The 20626-nt window shown below is 44.0% G+C and overlaps 1 protein-coding gene across 1 annotated transcript; it reads right to left on the minus strand.

Moving 5' to 3' along the window:
• RNF19B (ring finger protein 19B) lies at positions 1-20101 on the minus strand. The gene is made up of 9 exons (XM_074217750.1): positions 19337-20101; positions 7333-7538; positions 5898-6042; positions 5155-5317; positions 4520-4634; positions 3906-4046; positions 2977-3184; positions 1716-1847; positions 1-792 (listed from the first exon to the last, which is right to left on the minus strand). The coding sequence occupies exons 1-9, from the start codon at positions 19960-19962 to the stop codon at positions 318-320; spliced, it is 2211 nt and encodes a 736-aa protein (XP_074073851.1). The 5' UTR covers positions 19963-20101; the 3' UTR covers positions 1-317.
• Positions 20102-20626: the final 525 nt, after the last annotated feature.

The raw sequence follows: 20626 nt of genomic DNA on the forward strand, positions 1-20626 counted from the left end.
TTACGACAGAAATCTTTATTAAAATGTGTCCTTCAGTAATATGTTTGCATACATACAATATACACACACATACATATATACACTCTGACATACCTCACGGATCACCACCAGCGGTTTTAACCAATAAATTAAAACTAAAAAAAAAAAAAGGGAGGGGAGAGGGAAGGGACGGGGAGGGTTGAACCCAAGGGGGTAAAATTTCCATGTTTTATCTTGTAAGAAATGGCATCTTTCCCAGAGCTACACTGGGGTAAACCTGTGACCAGAGAATATTTGAAATAAAATACATTAACTAAAAATGCTTCCAGGAGATGCAGTTACGCGTGTGCTTCTCCAGACAGGAGCTTTTCATTTCCTCCTCTCACTTCCACATCTTCCAGCTTCAAGACTATTTCCTCGGGCTTTGAGGCCTCCGCTTGGGCACAGTGGTTCCTATGGGCACTTGGGCTCTGTGGGCCTCTGGCTCGGGGAGAAGGGGGGTGGGCTGCAGTCTGGGAGCGAGGGGAGCCCCACTCATCGGACGTGATGTCCGGCACATCGTCTGACTGTGTGTCCGAGCTCTCCAAGTCACTCCTGATACTCTCGGGCTGTGCCAAGGTGATGTCCCAGGTTTTGCTGGCAATGTGATCACAGCTTTGGTGTTTGCACGGTGGCTCCTCCTCACTGCCTTCCTCATTCTCTGCCATCTGGGCATGAACATGGAGAGAGTCCTCGGTGCTACTTCCACTAACCAGCTGATAGTGACTAGGCTTGGCTTCAATATCCACTTGGATTTCCATGTTGTTACACTCTCTGGGGAGACAAAATTCACCATACTAAGTCAAGGATGAGGTTTTCAAGATGGGTTGGAGAGGTCAGGGTAGGGAATACTTATTTTCCCAAAGAGATGTCATTGTAGCCCAGAGATTATCTTTCAAAAAAAAAACCTTTCACTCCTAAATGTAGGACTAAAACTAAAATAATACAACCTCTCAAGCAGTAGTTTAATTTCTTTTCTTTTCTTTTTTCTTTTTTTTTACAAGGCAATGGGGTTAAGTGGTTTGCCTAAAGATACACAGCTAGGTAATTATTGAATGTCTGAGGCTGGCTTCTAACTCCTGACTCCAGGGCTAGTGCTCTAACCACTGTACCACCTAGCTGCCCCAGTAGTTTAATTTCTAAATGTTAACAGAATATATATACAAAATTTCTGTTCATTTCTAAAGGTTTTTTAAAAAATTTAAGAGGAACTGAAGAGTTTACAAAGTTCCATTAATTCTTAGTTAAAACAGACCAAGAGAAATGGCTTTCTAATTCCAGTTTCATCTGACTTTTTCAACATTAAGTAGCTAAGACACTTGGGAGGGGACTACTTTACCCATAATTCATTCCCCCATAAAGGAGGTGACTCCAAGTCAGCTTCTCTAGAAACCAAGAAAACCAGGAATTCAGAGTCTCATAGACTCGAGGAACATGAATAAGGTTTCTTGTATGGGGCGCACTACTCACCTCCAGAAGATAATGCATAAAAGTAAAAGTTAGAGCCAAGTGAAGAAGCCAGACTACTTCTATTCCTAACAACTGCAATGTGGAGCCCATGACCAGAGACCCACCCTGCCCAATAGGAAGCCTAGAAGCTAGCAGACAGAAGACAGCAGACAAGAAGAGCCCATCTTCTCTAGAGGCTTACTAACAAAGATTCAACCCCCTGCCTTTGGCATTTGCTGCTCACATACCTGTCCTGGGGGTTGTAGGAACTGATTATGGAACCAGCCATTGCCCGAGTGCTGGCATTGTCACTAATGGCACCAAGACTGGCCGTGTCTTTGGGAAAAATGTCCTTTTGGATATCAGCTTGGACTTCTAGCCTGTGTGAAAAAAGAAGAGGCAGCCAAGGACATCAGAACTGGGTCTCAAGATGGACTGTTTCCTCCCCAGGCTTTTTGGCAACCCTCTTCCAATGAGCATGAGGTGACCTTCTTTTTACCCTTTTCCCACAACACAGACCAAAAGGAGCTCTTCTAACCTCTAGATTGAGATGGGCCCAAGCTCTATTTAACAAACCAAAAAATAAACTCAAACCCCTAGGTAGTCTCCCTCCTTTAGGGGAGCCTGGGGCATCCTGCCATAGACTTTTGCTTCTCCATAAGGTCACACATATCTGACTCATTTATTTCTTGGGAACAAGAGGATTCCACAAACTCAACAGCTGGGTTGGTTGAGCAGTTTCAGCAACACAGCCTCCAATGATGTGTTTGCTGCAATCGAATGGAATGGAATTTTTTAAAGCATGGTGGTGAACACTGGTGACTGTGGGGGTGGGATCCCCCGACATGAAGAGCTCACAGCAAGACACACCAGAGGTAGGACCAAGAGGAGTCTCCACCCTGTCTCCTGCTTTCTTTCGCTAACTTCATTTCCCTTTTTCAGAAATTAAATGTATATATATATGTGTGTGTGTAGATGTATAGATACAGTGGAAAAGGCACTGGACTAGAAGGCTCTGGATTCTGCTTCCACTGCTGTCCCTGACGCTCTGTGGGGAGCCTCGCCTCGCCACAGCCTCTGTGCCCCTGCTTCCTCCTAAGTAAAACAAGAGGACAAAGATGATGTGACTGGAGCAGACTGGTATTTGTGAAAGAATGGGAAGGTAAAGGGCAGCATTGAGAATGCAAGAGTGTAGCAATGACAGCTGACACTTCTAACTTTATTGATGCCTTTATAAAACTCTTCTTGCAACCCTGAGAGTCAGGTGGCTCAAGGAAGGGATGACCCTTACTTTGCAGATAAAGAGATAAGATTAGAAGCCAAGAGATCTGCCTGATGGCACTAGAGTTAAGACTCCACTGGTCACACTTCAAGTCTGGTGCTTTGGTCCTACCCACCCACACAGCCTCCAACAAGATCATCATCAGGTCAACAAAGCTCCTGAGACTCAATCAAAACATCACCTTGAAAAAGGACTCCTTTATTCAATATCAAGACTAGTTTGCCTACCTGCTGTACTTTCCCTTGGCAATGGAGAGAACTCCACCACTCAGAGTGCCCCCTGAGAGAGCAGCAAAACTGGCTGTCTCACTATAGTTGCCCTGGATGACACTGAGTCCATCCGTGGGGCTCCCACTGGTACTCAGCACACTTGTCAGACCTTCGATGCTGCTCTCCCCAATGCTGGGGTTCTTCAGGGCTCGCCAGGCATCAGCCACTATGAAAGCAAATGTCTCAAGTGAGGAATGAATATCATTAAAGTAAGGTTGATCTGCCCTTTTCATAGGAGCCTCCGACAGGATACTCTACATTATTATTGACTAATGAAATTGGGAATTAGTGAATGCTGAACTCAAAAGTATGGGAACTTCTTATCAAGAGAGATTAATAGTTCATCTCTTACTTAACAGAGACAACTAAAAGGTAGGATTAGAACTCATGTCTTCCAGACTCCAAGTCTACTCTATCCCCATCCCCAGGCACCATATACTGACAATAATTGAGCATAGGACTGAAAACTGAAGGTACCTTTTCTAAGTCATCTGACACAGATGAGACACATCTGAACTTTACAGACAAGGAAAGGACTCCGCAGAATCAGGACACAGCATCATTCTGTGTATGGACTGTATGGAGCTGTAAGGGAAGGGGTGCAAGTGTTCTGGCTAGGAAAGCCTACACTGTTGTGGGGTCCTAGGACACTTCTAGCTCCCCCAACCAATGATTCTTCCACTATACCACATGGCCATAAGCTTATTCTTGTCATAATGTGTCAGTATCAGAGGAATTAACCTACTAACTCAGCACAAAAAAAAATGAGGCTAAAATAGCAGCTCCCACAGAGCTCATTAGTTATTGAAATCCTCCCACAACAGTCTCTGTAAAAGACACTGAGTTTTTTTTTACTGATTTTGGACAGAAAAAAGGTCTATCTCTACCTGTGATGGGACCATCATCTTCATCAAACTCAATTTTCACACCTTTTCCATTAGCAGTGCTAACTCCACAACCTCCTCCACGACAGAGAGAAATGGGAACAACCCCATAGACATAAGCCAGCATAATAGGGACACCAATACCTGGAAAGAAATGGAATACAATAATGAGGGATGCTGGACAGATAGCAGAGGCATCACTCCCTTCTAAACAAAGGGAGGAGAGGTAAATAATTCATTGTGTTCCTCCAAAGGAAGACTAACACTGATCCAGATCAGGGTAGAGAGAGAAACTGAAGAATGTCTGGAGAAGGACTGGGGTGGTTGGTTGAAAGAACACAAGAAGGGAGGTCAAGGATGTAAAGTACAGTCATACAGAAAGGAAACTAGAGCTGTCTACAAGCAGGCTGCCTCGACTACAAACCACCATGTTCCTTCCATCAGAGGTCTTCAAGAGGGCCCTGGGCATGGTAAAGCGAGAGAACACTTGTTGTAGGTGAGGCTTGGAGAGACCATGTAATGTTCCTTCTAGGAAGTTTTAGGTACCTGCTGTGCATGCTACCGCTGTCTGAGTAAAGTCTGAGGCCCCAGGCCCAACACAGCTACAATCTACTCACCGACACTAACAGCAGCAATAACTGGAGATGCGATGACTGACAAGGTCACACCACCTGTGATGGCTAAATTTCTCTTGTGCTTTGAAGTCTTCTTTCCCTCATACCTGCTATGGATCTGAGAATCAAACAAAAAAACCTCAGGTCAGAAACTAGCTCTCTTTGCTAGGAGTAAGAAGCTAAAGTACAGAGGGAAATGACATAAAAACAAAAACCCAAACTTCCTTATTCTGCTATTTAAAAAAAAGCCAAATCAAACCCCATTGCTTATAACAAAGGGAAGGCTGCGTTTTTGAATCTTAGCCTAATCCAGACTTCTGCAGGATTAGCTTCTGGAGGAAAATTAGCATTAGTCAGGGACAGGCACTCAGGAGAATCAGATAAGGAACATTTCACCTTTAAGTTACTGGTCTGAACCAGGTCAAGGCTGGTAATAGAAACTTTCAGATCACATGGGGTTTAAGAAAATCCATTTAAGAAATGAAAGGTATTTTTATCCCAGAACCAGCTGGTTTTCCAGAAAGCTTTGTGATGCTGGTTCCTGTTTTTTTCCCCTTCCTGTCTTTACCCAGCAGACATTCCAGTGCTCACTCAGACACACACATACCTAGTGCCCACCACAGTACCACATGCCTTACCTTTCGGCCAACGTAAACAGGGATGCCAATGACCATGGCAGGAATGGCAATACCAGCGATGAGGGAAATGCCCACTGGTGCACCAATCAGGGTCCCCAGCTGCCAAAGGATTTTCTTCTTACGACTCCATGGCTTCTTGCCCCAGAATGTACAGCCAGAGGGGCTATGGAGAAAATGAATGATGGCATTTAAGGCTAATTCTGTGTTTAGAGTAGGATTTTCTTGAAAGAGTAACAACTTTTTTGTTTCTGATTTGATGAACAAGAACAGGGGTTCAGAGAATCAACATAAAACTGGGACAAGATAGAAAACAGACTCTTGAAGATCTCTGCTCCAGTCAGACAAACCAAATTTGCCAATCTGAACGATAAAAATCCTGCCACCAACCCCCCTGCTCCATAGCTTTCCCTGACTGATCCCTTCCAAGGCCTAACACATCACTCGCTTCAGAATTATCTTACATTCCCTTGCTCGTTCTCCCATAGTTACACAACACATTTTTATGTGCACATTTAAAAAAAGTTTCTTGTAAGGTATTTCATACAATCTCTGTGCCCAATTCTCATTTGACAAATGATGACTGCCTGTTCTAATACAGGAAAAATTTAGTTTTTGGCTTCTCAAAACTGTAGGACTGTGCTCTATAGACAATCATCATCTCTGATTAGGTTCCCCCCTATCTTCAAACCCCAAAACAACCACGCCTCCCCACCCAAACAAGGATGTTGCTTCCACCAGCTCACCTGAGGTAATGCAAGTCTGAGATTTCTTTCATACAAAGCCAACAAAACTCACAGCCACACACTGCACAGGTCATGTGATTGCAGCTCCCATCATTCATCTTGATGATATATGCACTGCAGCGTGGGCATGGCTTGATGTCATCCGCTGTAGAGAAGGGAGGAAAAGAAACACATTTGACTTGACTTAAATGTAGTTTTCCCGGAAATAAACCAGAGATAAACAGGATAAAGATTCCTAGGCTCTGGAACACTCTTAGTATTGTTCTATCTCCTGGGTGAGAGTCAGAGTGCTTCCCAGCAGGGGGGCTCCTCAAGTGTCCACAGCTTCTCTTGAGAAGACTAAACTCAAGTTTGGAAATGTCCTTATTTTTGTTTTAGGAAAAAAAAAGCAAAAAAATATGTGGGGGGAAAGAATAATTTCTTGGTGTCATTCAAATATTGTCATTGGTGTTGAAAGAACTCAAGGTCCTTGGATAAAAAAACTAGGGTATACATTTCCCAAACTGAAATGAAAAGAATTGAATATGCTTTTACAGCATGTCTACTCCTGCTGATTTTCACAATAAGCCCCTAGCTGGCATGTGACAATTGAAGAATCTGTGCCAGGAAAAATCAAATGCTAAAATCTTCCCTTCCCTCCCATCCCCCAATGACATCAGTAAAATAAGATTTGTACAAGCCAATAAACTTAGCTACACATTTACATGGACTCCTTAGTATCTTACTTATAAAAGCCTGGAATTAAATGTATGGCACACCTATTCAGGTTCATTATGAACCCTGCTTTGGGAAACTCCAGCACTTTCCTGAATTGCTTACAATTCCATAAATCAGTATTTTGGGATTGGGAGACCCGAGCTCAAGCCCTGGCTCAAGCTACAGTACCATGAACAAATCACTGAACCTGAGTCTGATTACATCATTGTTAAAACTGGACTAATACCTGTATCCCTAAGTATTCTGAGCAGGTGTGAAGTCAGAGTTCTGTGGTCTTCACCAGTGTTCAAAAGATGGGCTCTTTTCCTTGCTCAGAGTCAGTCATGCAATTCCATCTGCTGAGAGCAGCAGCAGATAGATGGCCAAGGCCTACCCCAGCCCAGAGTCCTCCCTCTCCCAGCAGATATTATCCAGTTGGTCTCTAAGCCCTGAGGTTGACCACAGAAAGACAACCAGGTTCTAGGACTAAAAGATCCATTGGATGATTCTGAGGCTCCTTGGGTTGAAGAACCTTTATCAGCCAGAGGAGAAAGCCCTTAGCATCTCAGTAGCTAAGCTGTTCATAATGTGCAACATTCAGAAAGAAAGTGCCACATCAAACTCACTGCCAGGTGTCAAAGGAACCCCTTGACTCCCAGGAAGCCCAGACTCATGGATGGGTCTCATCTTTTTCAGTATCAGACTCATGGTGCTATAAGCCCGGAGGAGGAAATCGTACCTGGCCCGGATTCTTGGCCATAACTGAGACCTGAAGTGTGCTTGGTCCGTACTCTCAGAGTCTGTGCCCTCTGCTGACGGGCCATATCGCACGTTTGATTCGGATGCCATATCTGCTTGCAGTGGTAGCAGAATTCAGTCTGGCAGCCTTCCCTCTCGCAGGTCAACTTTGGGCAGCTGGCACAGCCATAGGCAATAACGGCATAGCTGAGTATGGAAACAGGAAGAGATACCAGTAAGGTGAGAATGCTCTCACAGAGACTGGCACGAAGAGATGGATAGCATTGTATTTGGCAGACCACCATGAACAGCCAGTGAAGGAAAAAAACCTACTGTTACCTGAGTCAATTGTATAACACATCCCAATTGTGAGTGCAAAAGATTTTGCCTTTACTTTTAGTCAGAAATATCTATTTATACCACAAGTGGTAGTTATACCATACTGGACTAAAAATGATCTGCAATGATGCAGATGAAATCCAACCTCATTTTAAAAATTGCTTCAATAGCAATTTATTCAAGTAAGTCTTATAAATTACAGGCCAAACTATCTCTGAGCCTGCTTTTTTAGGGGAATTATAAAATTTGTATTATATGACAGGGAAGCATTTTTCTAACTAATCTAGTGTTAGAGCATTTAGGGGCTTGAAATATATTGAAAGAGCTTATAAAGTTGTCTGGAAAAACAAATAATTTCATATTTATTATTTTTAGGGAAAAAGTTAGCACTGAAATCCTCACCAAAAACCCCTAGTCATACCACAGAGGATGCTGGGGTTCTGTGAGACCCAGTGTGATGAAATATTGAAACTAGAGTATGTCACATCCTGCCTGGTCACTGAAGGAAGGCAGTATTTAAAGTTGTTTATATTAAGGAAAATCAATCTATCTAATAATGATCAATCATTTCTCAGGGAAACTCCTTTTGGCTTCTATCTCCAGATCTTGCTTTCAAAAAAACAAAAACAAAAACTCTTGAGATTGAGATTATTTGTTTCATTTCAGCCATCAGAATCTTAGGACACCACTTAATTCTATTAGCATATGAGGTCACTTCTTTTGTTTGATTTAAGTCTTTTGATATATATTCTCAGTGTAAAGAGAAAGCGAAGCCTGGAACTTGTCAGCACTGGTACATTTTTAATTGTTCTTTCCAAAATTTAGTTTCTGCCACACCAAGCAGCATTATTATTATTATAGCCTCCCACAAATTTAATATAATCCATTATGCAATTAGTACTCTATTAAGTCTTTCTGTAGTTCCTTAGAAGTCTTAGCTGACCAATAAGAAGAGAGTAATATATTCAGCTCATATCAAAAGTACATGGTGGTCTTGACATCATGACAAAGTACAAATAAAATCACTTTGAAGAAACAAACCTGGAAAAAGAAGTTTTGAGTTCTGGAAATTAACTATATCACTTCTAAGCTGGCCTATGGAAAAACACATGCATCTCTCTTTGGGCACTGCCAAGACTACTGGGAAGAAAAAAAAATATCAAAGTAAAAGAACCAAGAAAGGCTCCAGTTGTCTAGGCTTTGAAATCCAAGGAGTCATATGTTTCAATCTAACAAAAATTGAATGTTTTATTCTACATTTAAAACACTACATAAAATGAGTATTACCATATACAAAGAGGAAGACAAAAAGAGGACTGTATAGGAAACTGTGAATCTGCAGCTCATTTGGCTTGCTTTATACTTTTCACATATAATTATTAAAGATGTAATGTATATAAGGAGATAATATAAGGGTGCTTTGGAAATTTTAAAGTGATTTAAGTATCGGTAATTATTGCTGTTAACTACATGAATTGCATGTCTAGAAATAAGTTCACCTACAAGAATCTCCCTACCCCCCAAATTTGAGCTAATCCCTTAAGACTGAGGACAGATGGATGGGTCTATTTCTAGCAAGCACCCAAGGTCAGGAGCAGAAAAGGAATGAATTGATTACCTTGGAATCAGGAGACCTGGGTTCAAAATTCCTGATATAAACACTAATAACTATATCCCCTTTGTCAAATCACTTCACCTCTCTCTCAATCAGCTTGTTCTTTCCCAGATTGAAGGTCTCTTCATCACCTCAAGCCTAGACCACTGCAATAGCTGTTGGGGGATCTTCCCAGTTTCCAGTCTTTTTCCTTCTCCAGCCTATACTCCATTCAGGTGTCAAATGAACCCAACTATGAGGCCCCCCCCCAATTCAAAAAACTCCAATGATTTTCTATAATCTCTGAGATATAATATAAAATCCTGTTTAGGTATCAAGTCCTTTCTTTAGACCTGGTCCTTTCCTAACTTTCCTGCCTGCTCACATTCCATTTGACTCCTTCCTTTCCATATAAGATCCAATGACCCTGGTTCTTCTTGTGTCACTCCATCTCCTGACTTGGAGTGTTCTCACTGGCTCTCTGCTCTCCATCCTCATCTCCATCTCTTGGGTCTCAACTAAAATTCAGCTTTCTGCAAGAAGTCATTCCTCAAACTCTTTCAACTTCCCTGAGATTATTCCTAATTTATCCTGAATTTAACTTGTTTATATAGAGTTGTTTTCATGCTATCTTCCCTGGCAGACTGTTGAGTTTCGTGGGAGCAGGGATGGAATTTTTTTTGACTTTCTTTGTAACCCCAGATGCCTGGTACTAGTTATTGTTTGTCCTTCATTCTTGAAGACCTCCATGATGTGGTCATGATGTCAAGACCACCATGTCAGGGAGGTGATGCTATGACAAACACATGAACTGGATTTGAATGAGGGGATACTCTGCTAAGTCATCAGTCTCACTGTCTCCTCTGGATCCCATCTGGGTTCAGAGGGCAGATACAGATCAGGATGACTGGAGGTGTCCCTGGATGTAGTGGGAGATGCTTGGCCTTTTGAAACTAAGGTCCTTAATAGGACTCAGTCTGACTGAGGTAATGCCCATTCAGTGATTATGGCAAGTAAAAAAGAAAGGAAGTAAGGAACAGCCACTTTTGCACAGTCAAAAAAAAAAATCTAGAAGAAGATTCTCAGGATTTCTAGCCAAAAGAAAAAGGCAACCAGGTGGTACAGTGGATAAAGCACTAGCCCTGTAGTCAGAAGGCCCTAAATTCAAATCTGACCCCAGACACTTGACAATGAACTAGGTGACCCTGGGCAAGTCACTTCACCCTGACTGCCTCTCACCTAGGGCCATCTCTAGGCATCCTGATTCATATCTGGCCACTGGTTTTGGATGGTTTTGGAGAAGAAAGTGGCTGGTAACTTAGCACAGCCCCCCTCAAGTTATGTGTCATGGCTCTCTTTGAGAACAAAGGACAAACCACAACAGTCCAAACAGAAAGAACTGCTATTTACTTTCACTCTGGGCCTGTTGTTGGCTGGGGCAGCAGTGGGTGCTTAATAAATGCCGGGACTCTGACTGGTGAGTCACTCACACTCACGTGAGACCATGTGTGAAAAGTACTATAGAAATGGTAATTAAGGGGGGCTATTGTGGGGAACACATCTTGTCAATCTTAAGAGTGTTGTAAAGATAAATATCATTACTACTATCAAATCAAATAACAATTGTAAAACACGTAGTATGCACCATATCTATGATAGCTATTTTCCTAGTTCTCAGCTTCACCATATTTTCTGCAGATTGCTTTTGAGGGTTAGGGTCTTGAAGATTTTTTGAGAAGTCTGTTTAATTAACTGGCTAATTCAGGTTATATTAAAAATCTTTTCAAAGGAGAACAAATGGAAAATTGGTAAATGTGTTGCACTACAAATGATTCATATCCTGTGGGAGTTTTGAACAAATTCACCATGATGTGTGATCTAGGTGCAAAATAATTACTAAAGACAAATATTTCTCATGAAGAAAATCTCATGTCTACTATTTAGTCTTAATAAGACAGAATAAAAGGAAAAAATTCTAATAAACAAGAAAAGTTAATTAACTTGTGAAGAAAAGAATCTGGGGGGGGTCAGTTCAAGGCTTTTAAATACTTTATATACCTTCCAGACTACTGACCACAAGTTGGAAATATTGACAGGACACTCTACAGTTTCAAAATATCAAAGAATACAACAGTTTGTGGTTTATATGTTTTCAATTTTAGGGAGAGGATGAGGAAAAACACTTGGTAGATCATAAAAATTTATATAAATGTAAACTGTTACAGGCAAAAAAGCATTATCAAAAAGTTATAGTAATTCTTTGCTAAGACAGAGAGTCACTGAGAACAGACACTGGGCTTTCCAGTTTGGTGCCTTCCGGTATCTCTAAGCTAACTGACTCACTGCATGAGACTGGATTAGTCACAAATCTTTTCAAGCCTTGGTTTCCACCCACAAAATGAAAACACACAGGTAACATTTGCTCCAACTCCTGGTTGTTTTTTATAGCGTGCATTCCTAGTTTCTTTCCAGTCCAATCTAATCCTAATTCTGTCATTCTCCTTCCACACCCCCTTCCAGCAATCCATTCCCAAACAATCCCTTCTCACTCCACAAGCATTTACTAAGTGATCTCTCTGTGCCAAGCACTTTGCTGAGAATACTGGATACAAGGAGAAGGAGACAGGGGTAAGTCCCTTCCAAGAGCTCCCATACACAGTGTAATTAATGAGGTGCTGGGAGATCATCATGGAAGGAAAAGCTGAATTAAGTGAGGCCACTCGTAGAAAGTGGTATTGAAGCCAAGTCTTGAAGGAAGCCAGGGAAGGGAGAAAGGCGAGGGGAGGAGCCTGAGTGATTGCAAGAACTGTGGTAGTTGATGGCAATGGCCTTGTTAATACTAGGAAAGGGAAGAAGAGTAGCAGAAGGGGAAATGATGAGTTCTATTTGGGATGTATTGACTTGTATCTATTGGGATGTATTGACTTCAAGATGACCAAAGTACATCCAAAAAGCAACATCTGATTCAGATCTGTGCACATCAGTTCTGTGCAAATGATGTGCCTGATGTCCAATTGACTACTATGCAATCAAGAATGGGGGACAATCTGAATTCTCTCAACATCAGTTTCAGGCTCCCAGTTTCCTGAGCCCCTGGTTCTAACTTGAATCCTAGGATTTCACAGAATTCTGAAAACTGCTGTCTTTTCTTTCCTTCTACTGTTGCCTGAGGAACTCCTGCTTAAAATGGAATCTGGCCCAAGCATCGTTCTTTTCACAGTGGGGGCCCTTGCCTTTCCCTACTGTTTCTCTAGCTCATTTATACCGCATTTCGGTTAAAGTCAACATTCCTCATGATCCCCTTTTGGGCAAAGGTGTACAAAGATTATACTCATTTTGCAAGTGACAAAAAGTTGACTCAGAGAGCTTAAGGGACAAGTCCAAAGTCACCTAGTATCACCTAGTACACAGGAGGAAACAAGAGATTTGATGCTATATGACTGTTGTTCTAGCACACTAAGATGACTCCCCAATACATACTAATTTTCATTCACTAACTCATTTTGTTTTAAACTATATGTATGATGTTTTAAAAAATTATTAATGTGCCAAGCACCAAAGAGCTGATTTGAAACTGGGATGGGGGGGGGGATTTACATTAGGAGGAAGATCTCTGATTATGTGCCAACAGACCCCTGTTGTCAAGGAAACTTCCTTGTTCCTCTGTTATGTCTGTCCTTTCCATTTCTAGGTAGTATAACTAGCCACTTACAAATGGATTCAGAGTATGTGCAAGGGAAAAATGACTGTGGGTCAAATGGCCAAGACTGAATCATACCGAGATTAAGGCTGGTCTTGTGAAGATCTATAAAGCTCCCCACTTCTCAATATCCCTCTAGCCCTTCCCCCAGTGTCAGAATGTTCTTATGATAATTATGATCCCTCAATTTAGGGATCAAATAGTGTATGATGATCCTTACCTCTGATGACAGAATTGGGAAAATAAAGCATAAGCAAAATTAAATAAAGAGTGAATAAACACTGCTAATATTTATTACTCAACTCCCCTGAAGAGGTATAACAAAGGTATGGGTGAAGACAACATTGGGCATTGATAGATAGGTTCCGGTTACGTTGAAGTGGTGGCATCAGGCTTAAAAGAAAACAAGCTGTGACTCCTGTGTCCCTGCTCTCAGTCTTTCCATGCAAGAAGCAAAGCCCAAGCATACATAGATACAAGTAGGCTGTCAGAGAAAGAACCTGAAACCCCCTCCCCCCAAATAAATTAAGCAATGCTGCAACATTTTCAATTTTTCAGTGTTAATAAAATGAATACACAGGCAGGAAAAACAAAGTGCACATTCCTAGTTTGAGCTAAGGATAGGAATAGGGACTTTGCAGTAAGGGAAAACTGGAAAAAAACTGGGTACCACCTGGTACCTAACATTTGGATAAGATTATCCTAAGGGCCTTTTCAGCTCTAAAATTTTAAGAATTTATTAGACTTGTCTAGCTGAAGTGAATTGTTCATCTTGTAAACAGTTGATGAGGTTGCAGAAATTTAGTCTTTTTCGGAACTATAAGGTCTAAAAAGTTTTAGTTTTATTTTCTAGACAAATAAGAGTAACTGATCAATTTCTGAATAAATAAGAGACCAGATGAGAAGGATATTTCAGGATTAGCTAGTTTAAAACTAATGTTTAGTGGGTGACAATGGGGTGAGATTTTTACCATGTCTCTTCTAGAAATACTATCTAATCAAAAGCCGGGCCAGGAGATATTTCTGGGGAGTGGCGGAAATCCTTAAATCACACTACTTTGTCTACCTTGCACCAGAAAGGAAATTAAATGAACAAAATAGTCTCAGTATGTATACAATGCAGAAAAATTAAGGTAAGATAACATTTCATTTTATTGAAGTGACCACAAGCAATCTTCCCAGGTTTAATATATAATATTAAGTTCTGAGAGAGGGACGGTGACAAGATTTAAAAACACACATGAGCGCACATGTCCTTTAAAAGGAGACCAAGACAATTTCTAGTATGCACATCAAGGCCACAAGGGACACAATTCTAACCATATTTAAACTGTCTTAGGCAACAATGTTTAACATTCTTGCTATCCATAACAAACTAACTCTCTTGAAAAATAGGTCTACAATAGGAATTGAGGTCTTTTCCTTCTTGTATTTGTATTTTGGTCCTGATAAATTACAAGGTCTTACATAAAAATTTTGGGTACTAATGTATCGGACGACTGGGAAAAGCAACAACCCTAACCACAAGTCAGGAGACCTGGGGTTCCTATGCACTGCTTGACTTGTCCTGTGACCTTGAGTAGGCCACAAATGCCTATTCTTCACTCTGCAAATGGAAGTTTAACCTTCCCTTCGGGTTTATAGGAATAAATAGAGAAGATGAGATTTAAGTAGAAATCCTAATGTGCCTAGAAAACATGTGGTAAATAAATTTCCATTTCTACTAAGTGTTTTTAAACCTACTTAAAAGACTCATATATTTACAATTAGAAGACACTTTTAAAAGTCATATTGAGGGGGCGGCTAGGTGGCGCAGTGGATAGAGCTCGGGCCCTGGAGTCAGGAGTACCTGAGTTCAAATGCAGCCTCAGACACTTAATGATTACCTAGCTGTGTGGCCTTGGGCAAGCCACTTAACCCCATTGCCTTGCAAAAGCTTAAAAAAAAAAGTCATATTGACCAATCCCTTAGTTTACAAAATGAAGATATGAGGCACAAGAAAGTGAAGTCTTCTTGGTCAAGGATATACCAGTATTAATCGGCAGAGCTAGGATTAGAACTAAGCTCAGCATTTTTTCTATTCTACTACACTCATCTTGCACTAAATATTTTTCACCTAATTCTGAAAATGATTCTAGGGTTAATTTCTGGAAAGTCAATATTAATGTAAGTCTTTTGGGGGTAAAATTTCAATTTCCAAATTAAAGTTTTGACTATTAAGGTAATTTCTGAAGTAATCTTAAAATTCAAATTCCACCTTAAATATTAAAAATCATTAATTTAAATTCCATTCCTCTGTGACCTATCATAACAAAATCAATTACTGATCAAAGAAGGGTTTCATTCTCTACTCCACAATTTTCTAGTATTATTAGAAAGGATTTCATAAGTCACCTAGTTCAAGCACTTCATTTTATACATGAAGAAAACTGAAGCCCAAGGTGGATAAGGGACTTTCTCAAGATCACTCAAATAGTAAAGGAGCAGACATTGGCTTTTTTTCCTCTTGGTTTTTGCAAATCAATAGGGTTGAGTGACTTGCTCAAGGTCACACAGCTAGGTAATTATTTGAACTCAAGTGATGCTCTATCCACTTTGCCACCTAGCTACCCCCTGACATTGCCTTTAAAGTGAGCATCTTTGACTCCCAATCTACTTGACCAGTCTTCAGTCTTTATGTAAGACAAACTGACCTTACCAGTCAGTGAATTAACAAGCATCTATCACATGTGGAAACACACATCCTAATTCCCACTACTACAACAATTTTGGGGCATGGTTTGACTGACCGTTAAACAAATGGTTCCTAAACCAAGAAAGAAAAGGAAAAAATACTTCATAATTTCTCTGAGTCATTACTAAAATGACTAGTAACTGGGGATAAATAGACCAAAGAAAACACAAAAACAAACACAAAAATCACACATACATACGTACACATAGGTACATGTACACATACACATACACACACACACCACGTGTGTGCGCGTTTCTGGGGCCTAAGGAGTAGAGTAGAAGGATATGGGTCAATGCTGTGAAAATTTATAGAGCTCAAACTAAGTTGCCTTTTTGCCAAGTTTAGGGGATCAAGTTGTACTAATCATTATCACCATCATTAAGCATTTATTCAGTGTTTTACCTACATGTCATGCTAGGCTAAAGTTATGTATATAACCTACATTTTAAAACAAACACCAATCATATTAACCCTGTGTGAGAACACAGGAAGTGAAGCTAAACCTCTACAGGAAAATCTCTGGGCATTCAATAGAAAAGGCAGGGTTGATAGAGAGGAAGGAGGGCTAGTGGCCACATCCCAAGGAACTCACCCTTTTTGGAAGCAAAAAAACCGTTAAAGTTACTGTGTATTTACATAACACCTTCAACTGAAAATTTCAACACACTTTGCAAACATTAATTAAGACTCACAAGTAAGGTAGAAATAATGTCTATTTTATAGCAGAAGAAAAACATGAAGTGAATGTTGACAATGAAGTCAAAAGTCTGAAACAGACACTAAATTTACTAGCCTGAGTTCTGTCACAATACCACAACTTGACAAAACATCCTATGGGGGGGGGTGTTTCACTGTTAAGTGCTGACTTTTCTAAGTCGGACTTCCTTCTCCCCACCCCCCATTATCAGAGAGCTGGAAGAGACTTCAGAGATCAAGTCCAATGTTTTCATTTCAGAGATGAGGAAAATGGAGATACGAAAATAAATTAGAAAATCTTAGGGATGAAGTGGTAGTCATATTTTTAAAAGCTTGATTTATATTTATCTTTTATCAGCAAAGTTGAGGGAAACCTTTCTATATGTCGATGGACTACTTATATGTAACTTCTGGAAAGATATGGACAACAGTCACCACATGATGGGCAGTCATGAAAGATTATAATCTGAATCATCCAGATTTATGAGATCACAGATCCACTCAAGTATATATTTTTTCACAAACTAAAGATGAAACCTAAATGATGATGATGCATTTTATCACCAAACTCAACAAGAAAAATTCATGACAATTCAACAATTATTTATTGAACATGGCAAAATGGGAAATCCAGAGACTGGAGTTCCAGTTCTAACTCAAATTTCGCTTGCCTAAGCTGTGGTTTCTTTTTCTAAAAATAAGCATAACACCACTTATATTACCCACCTTAAAAAGCTGTAAGGAAAATGTTTTAGAAATGTGGGTTATTATTTCTATTACTGGGTTCTGTCGATTTTTATTGAAAAGTGTAGGAGGAAGGAAAAAAATGTGCATCTGAATGTAATCAACTGCAAAAGAAAAAAAAAAAAGTCCTATGGAGGTGAACCAGTCAGTGACGCAGTCCCATTTCCTCTTATGAATGAACAGGATTAAAAGTAAAGGAAAGTGTGTTGGTCTTCCAGTACTAAATTTATATGCTTTTACTTTGTGTTAAAAAGGCTGCATACCAAAAAGTTTAACGCCTCTCCCTCCCCCCCAAAGTCTCAAAAGCCAACCAAATGCCAACCAAAGGAAGAGACTAAGACTACAAAGTCTGGTCCTTATCTACAGAAAGCAGGTATCATCTACCACAGATAAAGAGAGTACCTTTGGTCACAATGTCTCCAAGAACTTTAGAAACTCCATCTTATCCTGGCTAAAAAAACACACCCATCTCAAAAACAAGTCAGAAAAAGAACTCAGTTCTTTTGACATCTTAGTAATGAAGTCCCTTTTGTTCCTAATAACACTATTCTGTGAAACACATTACAATTAGTCTCCACCTTTGAAAGACTGACAAGCAGAATATCATAAGCACTTTCTAAATTCTGTTTTTATTACAAGAACATTTTACCTCTTATCTCCCAACAAAGTAACTCACATTTAAATAGCTCTTTCCTCCACAACCCTAGGATATAATAATGCAACTCTTAATCTCATTTTACTAATAAAGCAACTGGAGCTTTGAGAGGCTCAACTGACTTGCCCACAGTCATACAGCTTCTGAGGACCACCAATCCTGGAATCCAGTCCTTTCTAGGGATGCACTGAGAGCACACTAAATTGCCCTAACCTGATGAGAAAAAGTGTCCACAGAACCTAATTCTCAGGACAGAGTATACCCCCCCTCCATCCAACTCTTCTCAGACTGTGAAAAATCCAACACACCATGGGCACCAAACATTTGTTTGCCATCAGCACAATTTTCAAAGGCAACTAATTTAGGAGCTCATTTCTCTTTCATGCTGCAATTTAGCATTCTCACTTCAACTTTAAATGGGGTGATCCTTTCTCCTCACAGAAGAAAGGCTCTTGCCTCACCTCTTGCCTCTGCCGAGGCGGCTAGAATGAATGGGTTACCCACACCGCAAGCTTCCAGCCAGGGGCCTAGTGGAACCTCCCTGGACTCCCCGCTCTGGTGCCGCCGTTCTCCCCACTACTGATGATGTAACCACCTACCCCCCCTCCCCTTCTGCAATGGTGTTTGCACCATCCCAAATGCTCGGGACAGCCTCCCCTTCCTCAAGGGTCTTTGTGGCATGCCATTTTTGCAGGGTAGGGCACTGTGCCCTAAAGTATTTTATTGCCCCAAGGCAGAATTGCCCTGGCCCACCTCCCCACTGGGGTAATTTCCCTTCTTTTTTTTGCCTACAGCAGTCTCCCTTTTTCCTCTTTCGATGGTTTTGCCCAAACCGTATAGAAAGCAGCAGCCCCCGAGCTCCTCTACCATCAAAAAAGGGGGATTTCCCCTACCTACACACGCGCACACACAGAGACACACAGACACACATACATACACACATAGACACATACACAGACGTATACATGAGACCCTCAGACAGACACATACGACAAACAGATAAACACACAGACACGACAAACACACAGACACACACGAGCCCCTCACACTGACACACAGACGACAAACAGGCACAGTGACACTGCCACAGACACGACAAGCCCACAGCCACACACATGGCAAGCAGACACACAGGGATACACATACGACAGACACATAGACACACACACTGACAGACAGTGGGACTCCCCGCCCGCAGGCGGCGGCAGCCTCGCGGGCACTCCGGCCCCGGCCCGGGTCCCGCGCCGTCCGGCTCCCCGCCCTGGCCCTGGCCCGGCTCCCGCGCAGTCCGGCCCCGGCCCCGGCCCCGGCCCGGCCCGGCTCCCCCGCAGTCCGGCCCCCCGCCCGGCCCGGCTCCCCCGCAGTCCGGCCCCGGCCCGGCCCGGCTCCCCCGCAGTCCGGCCCCGGCCCGGCCCGGCTCCCCCGCAGTCCGGCCCCCCGCCCGGCCCGGCCCGGCCCGGCTCCCCCGCAGTCCGGCCCCGGCCCGGCCCGGCTCCCCCGCAGTCCGGCCCCCCGCCCGGCCCGGCCCGGCCCGGCTCACCCGCAGTCCGGCGCCGGGCACCAGCGGCAGTCCGGGTCCGAGGCCAGGTAGCGGCGCAGCATGAACTCCTCGTACTTGTGCATGAGCGGCGGGTCGGCCAGCAGCAGGCGGATGTCGTGCGGGTTGAGGCGCTCGCTGCACTCGGGGCAGCTGACGGGCACGCGGCTCTCGCTGATCTCCAGCCGCAGGTAGTGGCGGAGGCAGTCGCGGCACGAGCGGTGCGGGCAGCTCAGCAGGCGCGGGGCGCGCTCGGGCGGGAGGCGCACCAGGCACAGCGGGCACTCCACCTCGTCGCCGCCGCCGGGCTCGGGGCCCTCCTCGGCCGCCGCCGCCGCCGCCGCCGCCGCGGCGTGGGCCTCCGGGGCGGGCTCGGCGGGAGGCGCCTCCGGCGGGGCCGGCGGCGGCGGCGGCGGCGGCGGCGGCGGGGCAGGCGCCGGGGGCTCGGCCGGGGCCGGGGCCGGGGGCGGCGGTTTGGCGCGGGCCCGGCGGCCGCGGCCCGAGGGGAGGAGGACCAGACTGGAGAGGAAGCGGTGCCGCCGGCCGCCGCCGCCGCGACACTTGGGGTCCGGGGCGGCGGCGGAGAGGGAGGTGGAGCGCGGGGACTCGGAGTCCTTCTCGGAGCCCATGGCGCCGCGGCTCGGCCCTCGGCCCCGGCCGCCCCCTCTGAGCCTCGGCCCGGCCCGGCCGCCGCGCCCGCGCCCGCGTTGACGTCCGCCTCCTCCGCCCTCCGGCAGCCAGAACCCGACGGGCCGCGAGCGAGACGCCTTTATAGCCTCTGCCGCGCGCGGGGCCCAGTGCGCAGGCGCCCGCCGCGGGCCACCTCACAAACCGCGCCCCCGGAGCGGCGGGGAGCGGGGCGACGGCTCGCCCGCGGGGGAGCCGGGAGCGGCGGGGAGCGGGGCCGCGGGCGAGGCCGGGCTGCGCCGGGCGGGCGCCGGAGAGCGGCCGGGGCCGGGAGCAGGCCCGCCACACCCCCGCGGTCACGTGCTCGGGCGGCCATCTTGGGGCGGAGCCGGGGGGAGGGGGGCGAGGTGTGGGACCCGGCGGGGCCCGAGCGCCGTGGGGGAGGGGGCGGAAGGACTCGCCGCTCGGACTCGCGCCTCTTAGAATCTGATCGATCTGACGGGTGATAACCGTCGGCATCGGAAATAACCGCACGGGAGAAAGGACGAGTCAGGCTGGCCGACTTCTCAACTTCTCTCGGCGCTCCCAGACTCACATTAGAAATCGCAGGAGCTTTTCATAAAAAACCATGAAGCACTTCCCAACTGACCGTGAACTGCCTTAGTC

Source organism: Macrotis lagotis, chromosome 1 (genome assembly GCF_037893015.1).
Source record: "Macrotis lagotis isolate mMagLag1 chromosome 1, bilby.v1.9.chrom.fasta, whole genome shotgun sequence".
Lineage (NCBI taxonomy): Eukaryota > Metazoa > Chordata > Mammalia > Peramelemorphia > Peramelidae > Macrotis > Macrotis lagotis.

Coding starts and splice junctions, on each gene's coding strand:
- RNF19B (XM_074217750.1), bottom strand. CDS start 19,962: ATGGGCTCCGAGAAGGACTCCGAGTCCCCGCGCTCCACCTCCCTCTCC. Junction 6,043..7,332: donor TGGCCAAGAATCCGGGCCAG/GTACGATTTCCT, acceptor CCTTCTCTACAG/CGGATGACATCAAGCCATGC. Junction 793..1,715: donor TCCTACAACCCCCAGGACAG/GTATGTGAGCAG, acceptor TTGTCTCCCCAG/AGAGTGTAACAACATGGAAA.